Source organism: Peromyscus leucopus, chromosome 7 (assembly GCF_004664715.2).
Source record: "Peromyscus leucopus breed LL Stock chromosome 7, UCI_PerLeu_2.1, whole genome shotgun sequence".
NCBI classification, from domain to species: Eukaryota; Metazoa; Chordata; class Mammalia; order Rodentia; family Cricetidae; genus Peromyscus; species Peromyscus leucopus.
In genome coordinates this window covers 12,418,120-12,436,605 of record NC_051069.1, presented here as the reverse complement: position 1 = coordinate 12,436,605, position 18,486 = coordinate 12,418,120, and the positions used below count along the sequence as shown (strand labels likewise).

The 18,486-nt window shown below is 46.0% G+C and overlaps 1 protein-coding gene across 1 annotated transcript in view; it reads right to left on the bottom strand.

The window, feature by feature from the left end:
- Thsd4 (thrombospondin type 1 domain containing 4) overlaps positions 1–18,486 on the bottom strand; it is a 573,943-nt gene that overhangs the window by 529,470 nt on the left and 25,987 nt on the right. The window contains exon 3 of the mRNA XM_037207445.1: positions 3,313–3,381. Coding sequence (XP_037063340.1) covers positions 3,313–3,363 — 51 coding nt within the window. The 5' untranslated portion in view covers positions 3,364–3,381. The remainder of the gene's footprint in view (positions 1–3,312; positions 3,382–18,486) is intronic.

Below are 18,486 nucleotides of genomic sequence, written 5' to 3'. Positions count from 1 at the left end.
CATCCTGAACTTAGAGCAGAGGTTAGCAAACTTTGGCCCACCAGCCAAATCCAGCTCACCACCTATTTTTGTAAATAAAGCTTTACTGGCACACAGCCATGATTATTCCTATATACACTGCCTCTGGCCGCCTCCCGACCAACCAGAGTTAAATGATTGTGACAGAAAGCATGGCCCAGAAAAACTTAAAGTATTCTCCACAACGCTTTACGGACAGTGTTGCAAGCTCAGTTAATGAGCATTTCCTTAGTCTTGTCTCTTTATAGACAGTGTTGCAGGCTCAGTTAACGAGCATTTCCTTAGTCTTGTCTCTTTATAGACAGTGTTGCAGGCTCAGTTAATGAGCATTTCCTTAGTCTTGTCTCTTTATAGACAGTGTTGCAGGCTCGGTTAATGAGCATTTCCTTAGTCTGCCTCTTGCAGGCCTAAGTGGATGTTACTCCTGCCAACCCCGCTTTTATTGCCAGGTTTTTGGGGATCCCCAGGATGACAGCCACAGTTGCACAAAACTCTTAACAAAACATTGAAAAGCAACCTACCACCCAAGGAAGCCCTAAGCGCCTTCTTCTCTTGGCCGAATGGCAAGAACCTTGGCAGCCAAGACACATGTGTTTATTATATGCAACAACTGTTCTGAAATGTCTTTCCCTCGAGTGAAGAAATCTATAAATGGCAGGGAGAGGGCTTAAACCTAGCCTTCGATTGCAAAGTTCTTAATAATATTTTGACAAGGAGGTACTGTATACCAAGATACGATACTGTTTGCCTTAGTGTTTTAAATTCAACATTCTAAAGCAACTCCTAAACCTTTCTCTTTCCATTAGCAGTAAAAAGAAAACCTTTGAGAAAGATGGGGGGATGGTCTTGACAGCTCAGCAGGTAAAGGTTTTTTTCCTACCAAGCTTGATGACCTGAGTTCAATTCCCAGGACCCACACAGTGGAAGGAGAGAAATGACTTTCATAAGTTGTCCTCTGAACTCCACATGTGCCCCTTGGCATGCATTACACACAACACACCTAACACCACACACACACACACACACACACACACACACACACATATGAAATATTTTGCTTATTTTTTTTTTTTTGTTTTTATATCTCAACCCTCCCACCTCCCCTCTTCCCTCAACTCCCATCTACTCTTCTTCCTCTGTTTCTCTTCAGAAAAGGGACAGGCAGGCCTCCCATGGATATCAGCCAGCCATGGTATATCAAGTTGCAGTGATATATTAAGGATGAAGCAATCTGGTAGGAACAGGTCCCAAAAGCAGGCAACAGAGTCAGGGCCAGCCCCTGCTCTCACTGTTAGGGGTCTCACAGGAAGACCACGTTACATAGTTGTAACATATATGCAGAATGCCTAGGTCAACCAGGCAGGCTCCTGGTGGTCTGTTCAGTCTCCATGAGCCCCTATGAGCCCAGGTCAGCTGGTTCTGAGGACTTTCGTGGGGTGCTCTTGATCCCCCTGGCTTCTACAATCCTTCCTCCCCTCTTCTCAGGATTCCCCAAGTTCTGCCCAATGTTTGGCTGTGGGTCTCTGTATCTGTTTCCATCAGTTGCTAGGTGAAGCCTCTCTGATGACAGTTGGACTTAACCAATGAAATGTAATTTAAAAAATGTTAAAGAAAAATGAAGGTAACATCTATTTGGGACCTTTCACCATGAGACTCAATCCATAATAACATTCAGGTTATCTTGAAAGACAAGGAGAGACAGCAAAATAATTGGATTATTTATACAATATTTTTAACTGTGATTGCATATTTGAGCATCAACAAGAACAAAAAGAACACCGTTAGGGCAAGTCAACTCTCAGTCCCAATAATACCAAACATTAATAATTGACAGTACAATAATAATTTTTTTTACAACCTTCTACTTATTAAAATTGTGACTGCGAATGAGACAACAGAGTGAGAGGTTATAAATTTCCAAACCAATCTGGCAAAATGAAGTTTGGACCTTGGCCAGGTCCCAATCATTCCATTAGTTAGTCATTCAACGAGTATTGCATTGAGCACCTACTAGGCCAGGCTCCACTCTAGAGTTAGAGCAGTGTGTGAGAACGCAGTCATGGAGCTGTCTTGCAGTGGGGAACAAGAGAGACTTTCTACCTGGTTCAGGAAAACAGAACATAAGCCCTGGATCTAAAAGAAATTAGATAAATCAGATGAGAACCTTAAACGCGGCTAGGGGAGGGTGAAACCCTTCACACGTTCCTTCCTTTCTCGGTCCATTTTTTTTTTTTTTTGCTTCTGGACTTCCCCTGTGAAAACCCTCTCCTAGCAAAGCCCACTTCAATACAAACAGCTACTCTCCTCTCAAGACCCAGGCAGCGGACACGGCCTTGAGGTACTCTGTCCGAGTGTCACGTGTCTATTTCTTAGGAGCCCCTGATGCATGGCCAGACAGCACCAAGCTGGCTCATGTCCCAGGGCAAAGTTCTCCATGAGGTGGGCAGAACTTGAGGGGAAGTGAGTTCTTCATGTCCTGGGGGCCTAGAAAGCTGGCCTCTGGGGACTGAATCCAGGGCTCTTGTCAACCGTCTAGCCCAGTGGTTCTCAACCTTCTAATGCGTCAACCCTTTAATACAGGTCCTCATGTTATGGTGACCCCCCAACCTTAAAATTATTTTGTTGCTACTTCATAACAATAATGTTGCTACTGCTATGAATCATAATATAAATATCTGATATGCAGGATACCTAACATGCAATCCCTGTGAAAGGATCGTTCCACCCAACCCCAAAGGGGTCACGACCCACAAGTTGAGAACCGCTGGTCTAGACTGATTCAAAGGGAAGTACCAGTGGGGTGGGAGGACTAAACGCCGAGTCCTTCCTTCCCAGAGTCCTCACTGGCAGTAGAGACTGGGGCCCTCCATCGGTGATCACAGCTCCCAATGGAGAGGGCGGTTTCCTCTCACGTCACATTAGCTTTTCCAGTCTTCGCCTGCCTATGGCCTTGAAGGTGTACTCCCACATGCACCGGCTCTGGCAAGTGCTCCCCACTCCTGACTGGGGCCTCTCTGCCTGAGAGCCTTGGCCATGCTTTCCCCGCTCAACTCGAGGGACACAGGCTGCAAAGCCAACTCTGCTCTCAGATCAGAGACTGACTCCGAGCACTGGCTTCATATCTGAGTCCCAGGGACTTGGAAAAGATGGAAAGACTGCCGAATATTCCAGAAACGGGCTTCTACTCAGAATCAACTGGAACTAACCTCCTAGAACAAGGATAAGAGAAGCGGCCACGGTGGCCCCGCCCCCTCTGGCAGAGAAGCACATTGGTTCTGAGCGGCCAGGACTTACCTTTCTGTGTTCAGTAGAGGGCTGCGGGCAAACAAGCTGAGAACCAAGCATCAGGAGGCGCCCAGCACACTAGGGAAGAAAAAGAGCAACAGGCAGGGCTGTGAGTCCAGTCCTGGCAGCACTGAGAGGAAGCTGGCACCACCAGCTCATTACTCGAAGGGAGGGGTCATGCCACCCTGGGTCCTGACCCAGAGAAGACACAGAGGGAAAAGGAAGCACCCCATGCTGGGGAACGTCATGACAAACGTGGGATCAAATCCCAGACCTACTACCTCCCAGCAGGGCCTGTAGGTCTGAGATAGCTTCTAGGAGGAGCCTCAGTCTCCCCTTTTTTAAAATGAGAATAATAATAGAAGTTGGCTCAAAGGTGTAGAGGATAAGACGACGGCCATCACCCCTCACACAGAACACAGCACAGGCCAGTGTGTGCCGCTTAGCCGAGTAACAAGATCAGCCCCTCCCCCAGCAGCCCAGGCTTGCTTTAGAGCCCTATTCTGTCCATCTGCAGCCCTTGCGGTATCACAAGAGCTTAGCTACCCTAAGCCCCACTGTCCCCAGCCCTGACTAGGACTTGTCATCAAGTAAAGATACAGATTCATTTATTTATTCATTTATTTCCATATGTAGCTATGTATGATGTATGTATGTATGCATGTCTTTTGGCCTGGCCCAGAGGCATTGAAAAGCAGTATGAAGCCCTAGCTGCAGATACATGTAGGCATGGATCCCAATGCGGCCGTTCCCACCTGGACGATGCTGGGCAAGCTAACATCTCTAAATGGTAAATATTCTCATCTTCTGTGAGGATCATGGAACACTGTGGTAGTTCGAAAGACAATGGCCTCCAAAGAAAGAGGCACTACTAGGAGGTGTGGCCTTGTGTGAGGAAGTGTGTCACTGTGGAGGTGGGCTTTGAGGTCTCATATATGCTCAAGCCAGCAAGACAGTTCACTTCCTGTTGCCTGCACAGGATGTAGAACTCTCAGCTCCTTCTCCAGCTCCACGTCTGTCTGCATGCCACCGTGTCCCACCATGATGGTAATAAACTGAACCTCCAAAAATATAAGCCACTCCAATTAAATGTTTTCCTTTATGAGAGTTGCCATGGTCATGGTGTCTCTTCACAGCAACAGAAACCCTAACAACAGAGACAAACAAGATAGAGGGAAAAAATATGTGGCTAGAAGAGAAACAAGTGGTAGCAGGGCTGGAGAGATGGCTCAGTCAGCCCAGTGCTTGTCATCAAGCACAGGAGCTAAATGTCATCCCCTGAACACACACTGTAACAAAAAGTCAGTGGAGTGTGAGCACTTGTAATCCCAGTGTTGGGGAGGTAGAGACAGGAGGGGGGTGCCCTGGGGCTCCATGGCCAGCCAACCTAATGTGGATACTCAGTGAGTTCCACAGCCAGTATGCAACCTTGTCTAAAAGGAAAAAAAAATACAGTACAGTACCCAAGAAATAACACCTAACACTACTCTGGCCTTCACCCGTGTACAAATGTACACACACACACACACACACACACACACACACACAAGAATTTAAGTGCCCAGAGTCCGGGTTTCTAATTAACAATGCCATTATTCTGAGCATTCCTGCATCACTGCATCTTATGAATATGCTTTAGTGCTTAACCATGAAGGCAGTTAAATTATGCAGCAATTCCCAACCTTTTTGAGGCCTCCATCACTGAGGGGTGCAAAAGAAAAAAAAAAAAACACCACTCTGCGGGGCTAGAGATGAGAACACAGTGGCGTCTGGGAGCCAAGGGTACAGAGTTAGAGGAGGCCTCCACCCCTCTCTAAGCATCCAGTAGGCCACTATTAAAGGCAAAAGTATGAAAGGTGGATTTATTACTTGCTGAGCCTCTAGCTAGACCACTGTGACCCAGTAGGATTTCCCGTGGCGGCCAGTTTCTAGCTGCACTCTCCAAAGCACAAACGATTCTACATCAGCGTTCTCAACCTGTGAGCCTCCACCCCTTTGGGGGTCGAATGACTCCTTCATAGGGGTTACCTAAGACCGTCCAAAAACATAGATATTTACATTACGATCATAACAGTAGCAAAAATAACGAAAACAATGTATGGTTGGGATTACCACGACATGAAGAACTGTATTAAAGGTCACAGTGTCAGGAGGGTTGCGAACCACTGCTCTCCACTGTTTGGCACCCACAAGGCTTATAGTAAAGAACAGGTCTCAATGGCGATGTTACAGAGTCCGCAATTAACTCTAAAAAATATTTACTAAAACAACAACAAAAAAAAAGTACTCATCTATCAAAAACATCCCAAACACACTTTCATTTCAACTTTTGATTTTGTTTGTTTCACGTTTTAAGAAATATTTTTTTAGGAATAGTGCCTTTTCTAGATAGCCTGGGCTGGTCTAGCACTCACTGTGTAGTCCAGGTTAGCTTTGAACTCTTATGAATCCTTCCCCCTTGGCTTGGTCCCTTCTGGGTAATCCTGGCAACATCTCTAAGCCACAAATACTTTCATCTTCTGTGAGGATCACAAGGCATGACGACAGGCACAAACATTCCAATCCTAGCTAAGTCAGAGAAGATAGTTAAGAACCTGGGCCTGGGGAGATGGCTCACTGGAAAAGCACCTGAGGTGTGAGCAAGAAGACCTGAGTTGGTCTCCAAGACCCTTGGAAAAAAGCGGCACGGTGGCACAGACTAGTTCCCCACCCCTTTTATTTAAAATACTCTTTCTCACATAATCTATCCCCTCCCCCCCTCCTCCCAGTCCCTCCCCATTGTCGTTCCCTCCTTCTCTCCCATCCATCCGGATCAACTCCCTTTCTGTCTCTCCTTAGAAAAGAACAGGCTTCAAAGGGATAACAACAAAATATAATAAGATAAAACAAAAACTATCACATCAAATTGGACAGGACAAACCAGCAGAAGGAAAAGAGCCCAAGAAACGGCACAAGACTCAGAGACCTATTCATTTGCACACCCAGGAATCCCATAAAAACACTAAACTAAAAGCCGTAACATAATACACAGACCCGTGCAGGCCCTGTGCATGCTGCCTCAGTTTCTGTGAGTTCATATGAGCTCTGCTTATGTTGATTTTGAGGACCTTGCTTTCGTGGTGTCCTCCATCCCCTCTGGCTCTTACACTGTTTCTGCTTCCTCTTTCAAGGATTTTCCTGAGCTCTGTGGGGAGGGATTAGGTGAAGGCATCCATTTAGGGCTGAGAGTCCCTAGGTCTCTCACTCTCTGCATAATGTCTGGCTGTGAGTCTCTGCATTTGTTCCCATCTGCCGCAGGAGGAAGCGCTGATGGTGGCTGAATAAGGCACAGAGATCGAGGAGTGTAGCGGAATGTCATTAGGAGTCATTTTATCACTGTTTATTTAGTTTTTTCTTTTCTTTTTTTCAGACCAGTATCATTTGGTTTTACACTAGGTCCTGGGTTATCTAGTCTCTGGTTCTTCATCATCCAAGCAGTATGGGTATGGGTTCTATCCCGTGGAGTGGGCTATCCCTTTAGTCAGACCAGACATTGGTTGGTGACTCCCACAGCTTTGTGCCACCACTGCACTAGCATATCTTGTAGACAGAACACCATTGTAGATCCAAAAGTGTGTGGCTGGGTTGGTGCTTACATTTCTTTTTTGGTAGAATGCAGAGTACCTTCCGTACCACAGATTCTAGAACACAGGCGTGGGTGAAGGCTCTCTGTAGGCACCAGCTTGACTTCTCCATGATCAGTGAGTTGTGGAGGTGCTGTCTTCAGCAGTGGGCCTTGCTGTCAGTTTGTGGAGAGCAACCTGTAGTCTTGGCAACAGCCTGTGTTGTTTGGGATTCCTGTGGGATCCCTTTGGCCAACAATTCAATAAGATGTCACCCAACCCCAGTAGTGGAAGCTTCATTTGTTGAGAAGAGATGGCCAGTTGGGGCTCTGTCTCCCCCATTATTTGGCGATTTCATTTAGACCACCTTCATATACGTATATATATTTAGGAAGTTTCTACGGTGTTAGGTTTCCATACACTCCTCAAATGCCCCTTAACTTTACCTGTCTCTCCCTGTACTCCCTCCCTTAACCCCTTTCCTCACACTTGATCCTTCTAGCCTTCCCATCCATCCGTAATTATCTATTCTACTTACCTTTCCTTAGGAGATCTATCTGTTCTCTCTAGTCTCTTACTCTATACCTACCCTCCACGGTTCTATGGATTAGAGCTTGGTTATCATTGACTTAACAGCTAATATCCACAGGTAAGCAAATACATATCGTACTTGCCTTTCTGGGTCTGGGATACCTCACTCAGAATGATTTTTTTTTTTCTACATTTGCCTGCAAATTTCATGATGTCATTCTATTAATGGCTAAGTAATACTCCATTGTGTAGACATACCACATTTTCTTTATTCATTCATTCTTTTGGGGGACATCTAACTTGCTTTGAATTTCTTGTTATTATGAATAGATCAACAATGAACATGGTTGAGCGAGTGTCTCTGTGGCAGGATGAAGCGTCCTCTGGGTATATGCTAAGAGTGGCAAAGCTGGATCTTGAGGTAGATCAATTCCCACATTCCTGAAAAATCACCACACCGATTTCCACAGTGGCTGTACAAGCTGGCACTTCCACCAGCAGCAGATGAGTGTCCCCCTTACTCCACACCTCACCAGCATGAGCTGTCACTTGTCTTGTTGATCTTAGCCATTCTGACTAGTATAAGATGAAATCTCAAAGTAGTTTTGATTTGCCTTTCCCTGATGGCTAAGGATGTTGACTATTTCTTTAAGTGATTCTCAGCCATTTCAGTTCCTCTTTTGAGAATTCTCAGTTTAGATCTGCACCCCATTATTTAAATGGGTTATTTGTTTTCTTGGTATCTAGTTTCTTGAATTCTTTATATATTTTGGATATTAGCCATCTATCAGATGTGTAGTTGGGAAAAAAAAAAACCCCATTCTGTAGGCTGAGGGCACGAACTTGTAATTCTAGTCCTAGGAAGGTAGAGACAGGAGAGTCCGGGGACTTTCTGGATAGCCAGCCTAGTCTAAATGGCCATCTCCGGCCCAGTGAGAATCCCTGTCAAAATAAGGCAAACTGTTCCTAAGCAATGACACCCTATACCCCACACACGTACACAAACAAATACACAAAATAAAACTTCCGTTAAAACAGCACTGGGCCAGAACAGCCTCCCAAGCTGTGCCGCAATGATGGGGGTAACATCTGGAGATTGGCTCCCAGACAGTGGGGGAGATGGTACCGGCTACTTCTATGCCCCTAGATTCAGTTTATCCTGAAAATCAAAAACACACATCTCAGCCTGGGAGCACACGCCCCTAAGTCTCATGACCTTGACTAATTGCCTTCTCTTCCATGCCTCAGTTGCCAAATCTGTAAAATGGGGATAATATAACCTGTCCAGGCCACCTCAAGTGAGTTAATGCTTAGGAGCACACACTTTGAACCTGTGCCTGCAAATCAGGACAATTTCTAATACAGCCGTTCACTCTTTTCAAAAGAAAACCAGATTGGTGTGGTTTCATTACGAAAACAAACAGCAACTCTATAAATGTGTCATGCCTCAGTCCCTCGGAGACCTTGGCTCACACAGTGGCCACATACTTGTAGTGCCAACAGGATCAGTTCTGCATAACCACTGATTCCACTGAAGCATTCAAGGGGACGGCGCAGGAGAGAAGGACATTCATTTTCCTGTCTCAGAAGAACTTGACTTCAAGTTGCCTGTGAATTCCACCTCTTCCCTCAGCTGCTCAGGTCTCTGCTTAGAGCTTTTGTCTCCCGTGAGACTTCGTAGTTACTGCATAGAACCACTCATCTTCTAGCCAAGACCATTTCTTTTCCCTCAAATGACTCGTAACATTTACATCTCTCTCTCTCTCTTCCCATTAGAAAGTATCACCAGGTCTGGAGAGATCGAAGGAACAAAGTGTTTACCACACAAGTACCGGCCTGAGGTCAATCCCTAGAACCCACATTAAAAGGGCCAGGGTGATAACTCTCCCTTGGAATGCCAGAGCACTAGGGAGGCCGGGCAGACTGGTTCCTGGGACTTAGTGGCCAGCCAGCCTAGTCTACTCAGTGGGCTCCAGGCCAGGGAGAAACACTTTCAAAAAAAAAAAAACAAAAAAAACAAAAAAAAACTGAATTAAAAAAGGAAAAAAAAAAAGATATATGGCATCTGCAGAATAATACCAGAGGTGTCCTCTGGCCTCTACACACATATAAATCGAGTATACGCATACATGTACCTCCACACACATACATGCACCTCCTCCCACATACATGCACATTCACACACACACACATACACCTCCACATACATACATACACCTCCACACACATACATATACACCTCCACACACATACATACACCTCCACATATATACATACACCTCCACACACACATATACACCTCCACATACATAGATACATGTACCTCCACACACATACATGCGCCTCCTCCCACATACATACACCTTCACACACATACATACACCTCCACACACATACATGCACCTCCACACACATGCATACAAACACATTCCAGATTATAGCATGAAAATAAAGCGGGGCATTGATTTTGTCTCTGTCTCATCCCCAGTCCTTAGCAGAGTACCTATGATACAGAAAGTGATTGATACACTTAATCAATGAATAATGCACTGAATTAATGGATGGTGCCTGAAATTGGTGAGTGATGCTCCCCTATCTAGATGAAATTTTAGACAAATGAAACTCATGAGAATGAACAGATTTTTAAAAAGTCCAAAATAACTTCTGGAGTTTCTAAATGTTCTTTTATAAATAATTTATTAAAAGAAGGTTGGTTTTATTTTTAATTTTTTTATGTGACACCCACCCCAAAAAGTAATCTCACCAGATTTCCAAGAGAAATGCTTGCTGATGTATCTCAGTGAAAAGATACTTAGATGCTCCAATGTCTCCTCGATTTGCTAGCTGGGCCCTGGTGAAGCTCACACACACACAGGAATCCCCAGCCAAATCGTTCTGGGATAAAACCTTAGTTATTAAATAGGCTCTGCTCTGAATGGAATAAAATAAATTCCCCCAGAGGGGAAATTATTCTTTGGGCTGCAATAACAACAGTCGGGGCGATATATAACCCCAGGGGCCAGAGGAAGCTCTGCCAAGGAAGGGGTGAAGGCTTCCCTCCCCTGCTCAGCGGAGGCTGTCTCGGGCTACCCACCCCTGCTCACACATACCTCACTAATTAATAGTCTGTCTCTGTGCCCACACTTCTTCCAACCACAGGACAACCCAGCACCGCTCCCTGCTCCTCCTGACCCAGTTCCAGATGAGTGCCGGGGACCCGGAGACCACGGCTATGTCTGTGTGAAGCTCCTGTGTGCTTCCACTCAGATAGTTTGCTTTGGCAAAGGGCGCTCTGCTTGCAGGTTTTGAAGGATTGAAGGCTACCAGGGCCTTTGGCAAACAAATCACAAGTTCCCTTCAATGTGGAATGTGGGGAGCCATATACTCCTAAGATTTCCCAATCCACCTTGCAGTCCCAACTACCCAACATCTCACAGCAAGCAAAATAAGAGATACGCTCTTCATCCACCACTGGGATAGATTTCAAGTCCTCAATGAGAAAATAATGCTCAGTGAAATGGTACAAGATTTACACCACAGAACTAGGGCTCTAGGTTTCTGTATTTGCCTTGGCCAATTCTGCTCCCCACACCCAACCATCCAATTCCAGCATAGGCTAGGTCTCGCCACTGCCTAGTTCAGATCCCCTCAATGGGCTCAACACCGGTTTGAGCATCTCAAGGATCAAAACAAGAAAGAGGGGTGGGAATCCCCCTTCATTCCTTTTCTCCTTTTTTAGTACAGCCCAAGAGATACATAGGAAATGGCCTAGAATTGAATCAACCTGCGCCAATGTCTCAGCACTGAAGTACAATCCCCACCTCGGGCAGCCACACTCTCAGCCCCAACTCTAAACTGCCAGACACTGGAGCTTCCTGGGGATAACAGCATCCTCTCTCTACAAACTAACCACTTGCCATTTTTAATGCATCCATTGTCTTTGTGAAGGCCAGCCTTAGCTACATGGCAAGTTCTAGGCCAGCTTGGGCTATGTGAGACCCTGTCAGAAAAAGACAACAGGAATGATGAAAACAAGAAGGAAAAAGAGGAGGAAGAGGAGGTGAAGGGAGGAGGTGGAGGAGGAGGTGGAGGAGGAGGAGGAGGAGGAAATGATGGCAGCGGTAGCAGGCAATCACGTGTAAGTTCCAACTTTTTAGAGTGTGATCTATGCCTTTCCCCTCCTTCCTTATTCAGAGTGTCCTGTGCTTAAGTAATTGTTCTTAGCTTTGCAGCATCACCAGTGGGTGTCATTCAAAGCGCTGGTCACTGGTGCACACAAGATCTCTGGGGCATAGCGGACTTCTGGCAACAGAGAGAGGCCTAGACATGTCACCACCTCCTTCCTTCTCTCAGTTAAGAGACGGTTCTCTGTACAATTGTGTCCTCTTAACTTGGCTCCCATCAGGTCCCCCCTGGCCTGGGAAACCTGTATCCAATCAAGCTACAGCCAAATCAAATCCAACAGGCTTCGGGGAAAGGCCGGCCTGGTCTGTGTGAAATGAAACATTTCCATTTCACAGCATGGACTTAGACACCTTTCTAACTGCACACTGGATTTTATTGCCTATTTCCAGGTCCTCAGTGCTTACAGCCATTCATGTTCTCTGGAAATGCAAGGTGCTCCATCATGCCATGGCTTTTTAAGACTGAGAGCCCTTTGGTGAATTTCTTTCTTTCTCTCTCTCTCTCTCTCTCCCTCTCCCTCTCTCTTTCTCTCTCTCTCCCCACCCCCCTCAGGATGTATCCCTGAAGCCAGCAGAATCATCAGCTCAAAACAAGCAGGGGGAGTAAAGAACTGAGGGCAGAATGGAAAAAGGGAAAAAGGAAGCAGGAAAGAGGAAATGCTAATGAAATGCTAAATGAGGGGTGGGGCGAGGGGCGGGGCTCCGTGGGAGAGTATGGATTAGCGTGTATGAGCCCTGGGTCCACCCCCAACACAATAAAAGCTAGGCACAGGCATGGTGGTCTAGCCCTGTATTCCCAATACTCTGGCAGTGGAGGCAGGAGGATCGTAAGTACAGGGTAAGTCTGAGGTTAGCCTGGGCTACATGACATCTGTTCAAAGAAGAAGAAAACAAAAGGGGGAGACAAGAGAGGTGGGAATGGGGGAAGCAGAAGGTGAAGAAGGAAGAGAAAGGGAGGGAGAAGAGAAAGAGAAGGGGGAGGAGGAGGAGAAGGAAAAAAAAAAACCAGAGTGAGGCTATGATACACACTTCTCATCAGTTTGGGTTTTGTTTGTTGTTTTCTGTTTTGTTTTTTGTTTGTTTGTTGTTGGTTTTGTTGGTTTGTTTTTTTTTTCTTTTTGGCTTGTTTGTTTGCTTTTTGGTTTTTGGTTTTTGTGAGACAGAGTTTCGCTGTGTAACAGCCCTGGCTGTCCTGGAACTGACTCTGTAGACCAGGCTGGCCTGGAATTCCAAGCTCTGCCTCCCCATCTGCCTCTGACTCCCAAATGCTGGGATTAAAGGAGTGCACCACTACCACCAGGCTCAGTTGTTTTGTTTGTTTGTTTTTTAATGCATCTCATAATTCCCCATGGTGAGACAGTAAAGCTAGTAAAAGGAAGGTAAGATAAATCTGTCCCGAAAACTAGAGCATTTGGTTCTAACTCCTGAGGATGCAAAGCTTTTACCTGGGGAGGCAAGGAATGGCTAGCTGGCAGCCCAGTGATCACACCTTGACACCATTCAACTCCATCTCAGTACAGAATGTTCTAGCAAATCCCACAATCAAGCACTGAGTGATGAGGACAGGGTCCAGGTACCGGGCTGTGCCAGGCATAAGGCAAAATCAATCCTGTCTGGACGCTTGCCGTCATTTTATAGGTAAGCTTTGCCAGGGCAGTCCTCCAGAAACGCGTTTTATTTCCTCTGGCCTCTCTGCCTGCCGTTCAGATGGCTCCCACCAGAAATCCACAGATGTGAGTCCAGAAGGTTCTTCCTGGACACATTCTACACTCTTCCCATCAGTGTAGTAGCACTCACACGCCGCCGCCGGGTTCCCAAACCTGTTTGCACTGGGAGCCAGTGAGCTAGCACGCGCCTGCGCGAGCCCTGCTCTGTGGTGACACAGAATACCCTAGCCATTCCCGGAGCTGGGAATCCGAACACAGCGGCAGGCGGATTTGATGGCTGTGTCTACGAAAGTGAGCTGAGTGCTGTGGAAAGCCTGGAGAAAGGCAATCAGCCAAGGAGGGAGGGAGCGGCTGGCAAATTAGGTGTGGATGAGATAACTGCGGATGATTAGGGGCAGAAAAGAAAACCCTTAAAACCTAGAGTCATTCTGTCTTCAGACTGCTTTGCAAATGTCTTTAAATCCTCACCCGGCTTTAAAGTGGAAACCTCAGATAATGCTTACCGGTGCGGCTTGCCTAAGAAAGGCAATCAGGGCTTCGTGCGCAAAGAACCGCTCTTGGCCCCACATCAAAACAAGCTGTGTGAGGATGTACATGTGTTTTAAGTTTAAAGTAAACTATTGAAGGTGTGTCATCCGAATGGTTTCCACGCTTTAACCTGCATTTGGGATAAAGTCGCTGATCATCCTGGTCGGGAAAACAAAATGTTTGTCGTAATTTCCTCCACATAAAAGGTAATTATTGCTTTATGTGTTCAATGCTTCATCTTACAATCCCTGGTCAGATGGGTTATCCACTGCACTGGTGGTCTGCCACTCATTAGATATTCTAATGTATTTACTGACTGTCACCTGAGCTTAGGTGTTGACAGCTAACACAAATCCCAGTTTGACTTTTTTGTTTGTTTTTGCTTGTTTTAAGGGGTTGTTTTAAGACAGGGTCTCCTACAGCTTCAACTCTCCATCCTCCTGCCTCAGCCTCCCAAGTACTGGAACTATAGGTAGTGCCTTGCTGGCCTGCCTTTGAAATACCAGGAAATTTAAATACTTGACTTAGTAGCCTCTTCTTCCTTTTCCTCTACTTCCTCTTTCTTCTCTTCTCTACTTCCCTCCTCTTCTTCCTCATTTCCTGATCTCCAACAAAGGGACAGTGGTTGACCCTGGACCTTTCCAATGACCACATATTTCTTCATCCCAGGGAAGACTGCAGTGTTCACTAGCTGATCACACCTCCAATAGCCAGCCCTATCCTGGATGCTCGCACACACAGGCCAACAGTTCTCCGAGCCCACTTCCCCTCACATTGGTCCTCAAGGGTCCTCTTCCATGGCCCCAAGAGGCCCCCAAAGCAGCCACCCCCTCTGGCTCTCATTTCCCCAATCCCTTTTGGTTGTATTTCTAAGTGGAATGGCTGACAGGCGTTAACATAATAATGCTTCACTGGAGTGTATATCAAGGAAAGGAGAAGCTAATGTTTTCAAAGACTAAAACCAGACACTTGACCTAAGGCCATGGACTGTAAAACCCTTAAAATGATCCAGACCTCTCCTCCATAAGACCTATAAAATTCACCATCTAACTGTAATGGCCCTAATTACATCTGCATTTCTTCAAAAACTACCGTTCAAAATAAAAACGGCCAAATAAATTCTATTTCCTGCCAATGTAACCGCCTCCTTGGCATTTAGTAGTTTTGTTTCCGCCTATGTTTTCATTGGAAACATGAGGTTTGTCGGCTCTGCTAAGGCATGCTGAGAAGTCAGCAAAGAGCACCTGCCACCCCACGACTCGAGGGCTGTTGGCTGGTGATGCCCACTCACCATCATCATGGATTGCTAAACTTCGCGGTGAGAAAATCTTGTTTCCTTTCAATCAGTCACAAACGAAACAAATGCAGCTATAATGGTACCTACAATAAGGGGGGGGGGGGGATGAGGGAGAAGGCTCAGACGGTAAAGTGCTTGCTATCTAGGCAAGCATGAGACCTGGGTTCAGATCCCCAGCATCCACGTAAAAACCCGGGGGTACGGGGGGCACGGCAGCAGGGCCTGCAATCCTAGTCCTGGGAAGGTGGAGAGTGGAGATTCCCTCAGGCAGCCATTCTATCACCATCAGTGAGCTCCAGCCTCATCGAGGCACCCTGTCTGTCTCTAAGAGGAAGGTGCAAGACTAGAAGATGCCTGGATCGGACCTCTGACCTTCATACTCATTCACCACACATGCAGGCACACCTGAATGCATAGGTGCACACAAATGTTGTGCATACAACACACGCAAATGCATACACACACAGGACATGTGATTTGAAGTCCAAGAAACAGAAACATTTCTGTGTCATTTAGCACATTTTCTTGCTGACTTGGAATAGATGTAGACAAACTTTACTTAATGTAGCTTCCTCCAACCTTTTGATCCAAAGGGATGTTATGCATCTCGAAGCTTTCGTGTGCATCCTGAGCTTATCCATGACTTTAGTAACCGTCTACCCAGCTCATTCCAGGTTAATGTTTTAATGCATCTTCTGCTACTGGCTTTGACTTGGATTCCTTTCACTGATAGAGTTCTGAGCAGGGCAGGGGTCTATGTTAATTCCTGGGCTTCACTGTCTCTTTCAATGCAGATGAAGTTGACATTCTGTTGTTCTGTGGCTTGGCAAGGACTGAGGAGGGGTTTTTGAAGTAAATCTCTGCATGTCGGTATTGTGAATCCCCTTGAATGTTTTTTCCTCTCGGAGATTTTCTGGCCAGCACGGGTCTAACTGCAGCCTGCTTTCCCTCTAGACAGAGAAATCCGTTGACTCTTTCCATCCATCCTCATGCATCTGGTCAGCCTGATAACTATGGAAGCTGCCTGAATGAGCACGTGTGCCTGCTCCTCTTCTACTGTGTCAGAGACTTCTCACTCTTATCAGAACTCTCCTCCCCCAGAACATTTTAAAAAGCATCTCAACAAAGGGCATTATAGCTTTGGTTTTGTTTGTAAAGCATAAAACATATTGAAATGAGCCTGGAGGAAAACATGCACATAATGGGTGGGTGGGTGAGATGGTTCCTCAGGTCCAGGCATGTGACATTAAAAGAATGTGGTGGAAGGAGAGAACTGACCCCCAAAAGTTGTCCTCTGACCTCCCCCAACCCCAACACACACACACACACACACACACACACACACACACACACACACACACGCATCATTCTAAAATAAATTTTTAAAGACATACAGTGGGTAATGCATGTCTGGCTTCTGAGGCGGGGCTTTGACGGAAGTCTCCAGTTTATACTCCTGCAGAGTCGCCTGCCCAGCCCCATAATTCACATTCTCTTCCTCCAGCCTTGATAGCAGAACCCTTGATGACACACCCACCAAGGAGACCTGTCCAAACAGTCTTTACCACAGAACCCAACGCAGGGCCCTGCCACGACGCCACAGCCCACCAGCCAGGTAGCAAGGCCACGTGCAGTTTCCAGTCGCTCCCACCTGGCTAAGGTCAGAGGTCCAGGTAATTTCTTAGAAACGATGGCCAGGGCAGAGGTGGGAGGTGAGCTTGCTGTGAGGCCTCCCTCAGAGAGGGATGGCTCCCACCACACACCTTGCTCTGACCAATGCGGGAGGAGCCTGCATTCGAACTCCAGGATGTAAAGGAAAAGGGCAAACAAGGAAAACACAGCAAATGGGACTTTCCCCATGAAGTGCTTTGCTTATATAGCCTGGGTGCTCATGTGTTGGAGAATCCCCATGTCTTTGGGGGCGCCCTTTTTGATGACAGCATACTCACACCTGCTTGCCAGGTAGGGCATCCCCCTCTTATCCTGCACTTGCTCTTTCCATCCAGTTCAATGTCCGACTGTAACCTCTACTTGGTTGTACATCAGTGCCATGTGACACACTGCAGAAGCGGCCAATGGCCGGACTGACTTGCCTTTATTTCTCACTCCCCTGTGGTTCTGCAGCAGTGTTGTGGGGTCTCCCATATGTTCGGCACATGTTGTATGTTTAGAAATATCATTTAATGTTTGAGGGTGATAGCTCAGCTGATAGAGAGCTTGCCTAGTACACATGAGGTCATGGGTTCCGCCCCCAGCACCCCATAACTAAGACAGGGCGACACACACATATAATCCCAGCACTTGGGAGGTGGAATCTAGAAGATCAAGAGTTCAGAGGTCATTCTTGTTTTCACAGGGAGTTCAAGCCCAATCTAGGATATGTAAGACTCTGTTTCAAAACAAATTTCATTTTGAAGTGTTAAGCTTTAAGGTAATGAAGCATTGGTTTAAGCGGCTGTTGATGGCTGGATATTTCACAGGTCAAAATGAGGCTTGTCTGCCCTCTCTTGCTGACATCTGACATATCTGCGACCATGTCATTAATGCCAAGTTTTGTAGTTCCTGTAGGATTTTGGATTTCAAGCATGCACATGACTGTTGGTGTAAAATTTTACAAGCAGCGACACATTAAAGGACACACATACTCTATACTCAATTCAATGCTGTGTATGGGCCCTGAAGCATCTGCTTGGCAAATGTTGTCGCCTAGCTGGGCAATCGCATGTGGTGACATCATAACATGTCACAGATCGTTTGCATTTTTAGCATGAGTTGTCGGCATTTGAGGAGAATGCATGGTTAGAGAGGAAGAAAGACTGTAAGATACCCTGAGGGTACAGCTTTGAGACAGCACGCTCTTCTTTTCCTCTGTCCAGACTGTCAATCGATTTATGTAAAGAGTATCCCAAAACCTCAGGATGACCTCATCAAAGAATTGTTATCAACTGCAAGACCTTACTTGGGATGTTCAGCATCCTTGTGAAACAGAGCAGCTAAAACAACCACTAAATAAACTCAATGTGAGGAAGATGTGAAAGAATCATCCAGAAATCCTGACTCCAAATGTTGGTGTTCACTGATCTGACAATGTGTAAATGTTACAAACTTGTACCTAGGAAGTTCATTTTTATCAATAAAACCTGTTGTCTATTTTATATATTGAGATCTCACATAGGATTTTGAAGAAATAAATTTTAAATTCTTATTTATTGGTGTATTGGTGTGTGTGTGTGTGTGTGTGTGTGTGTGTGTGTGTGTGTGTGTGTGTGTGTTATGTAGAGCTCAGAGCACAGCTTTCAGGTGTTACTTCTCTGTTTCCACCTTGCATTCCAGTGACTAACCTTAGGACATCAGGTTTGCAAGACAAATGCTTT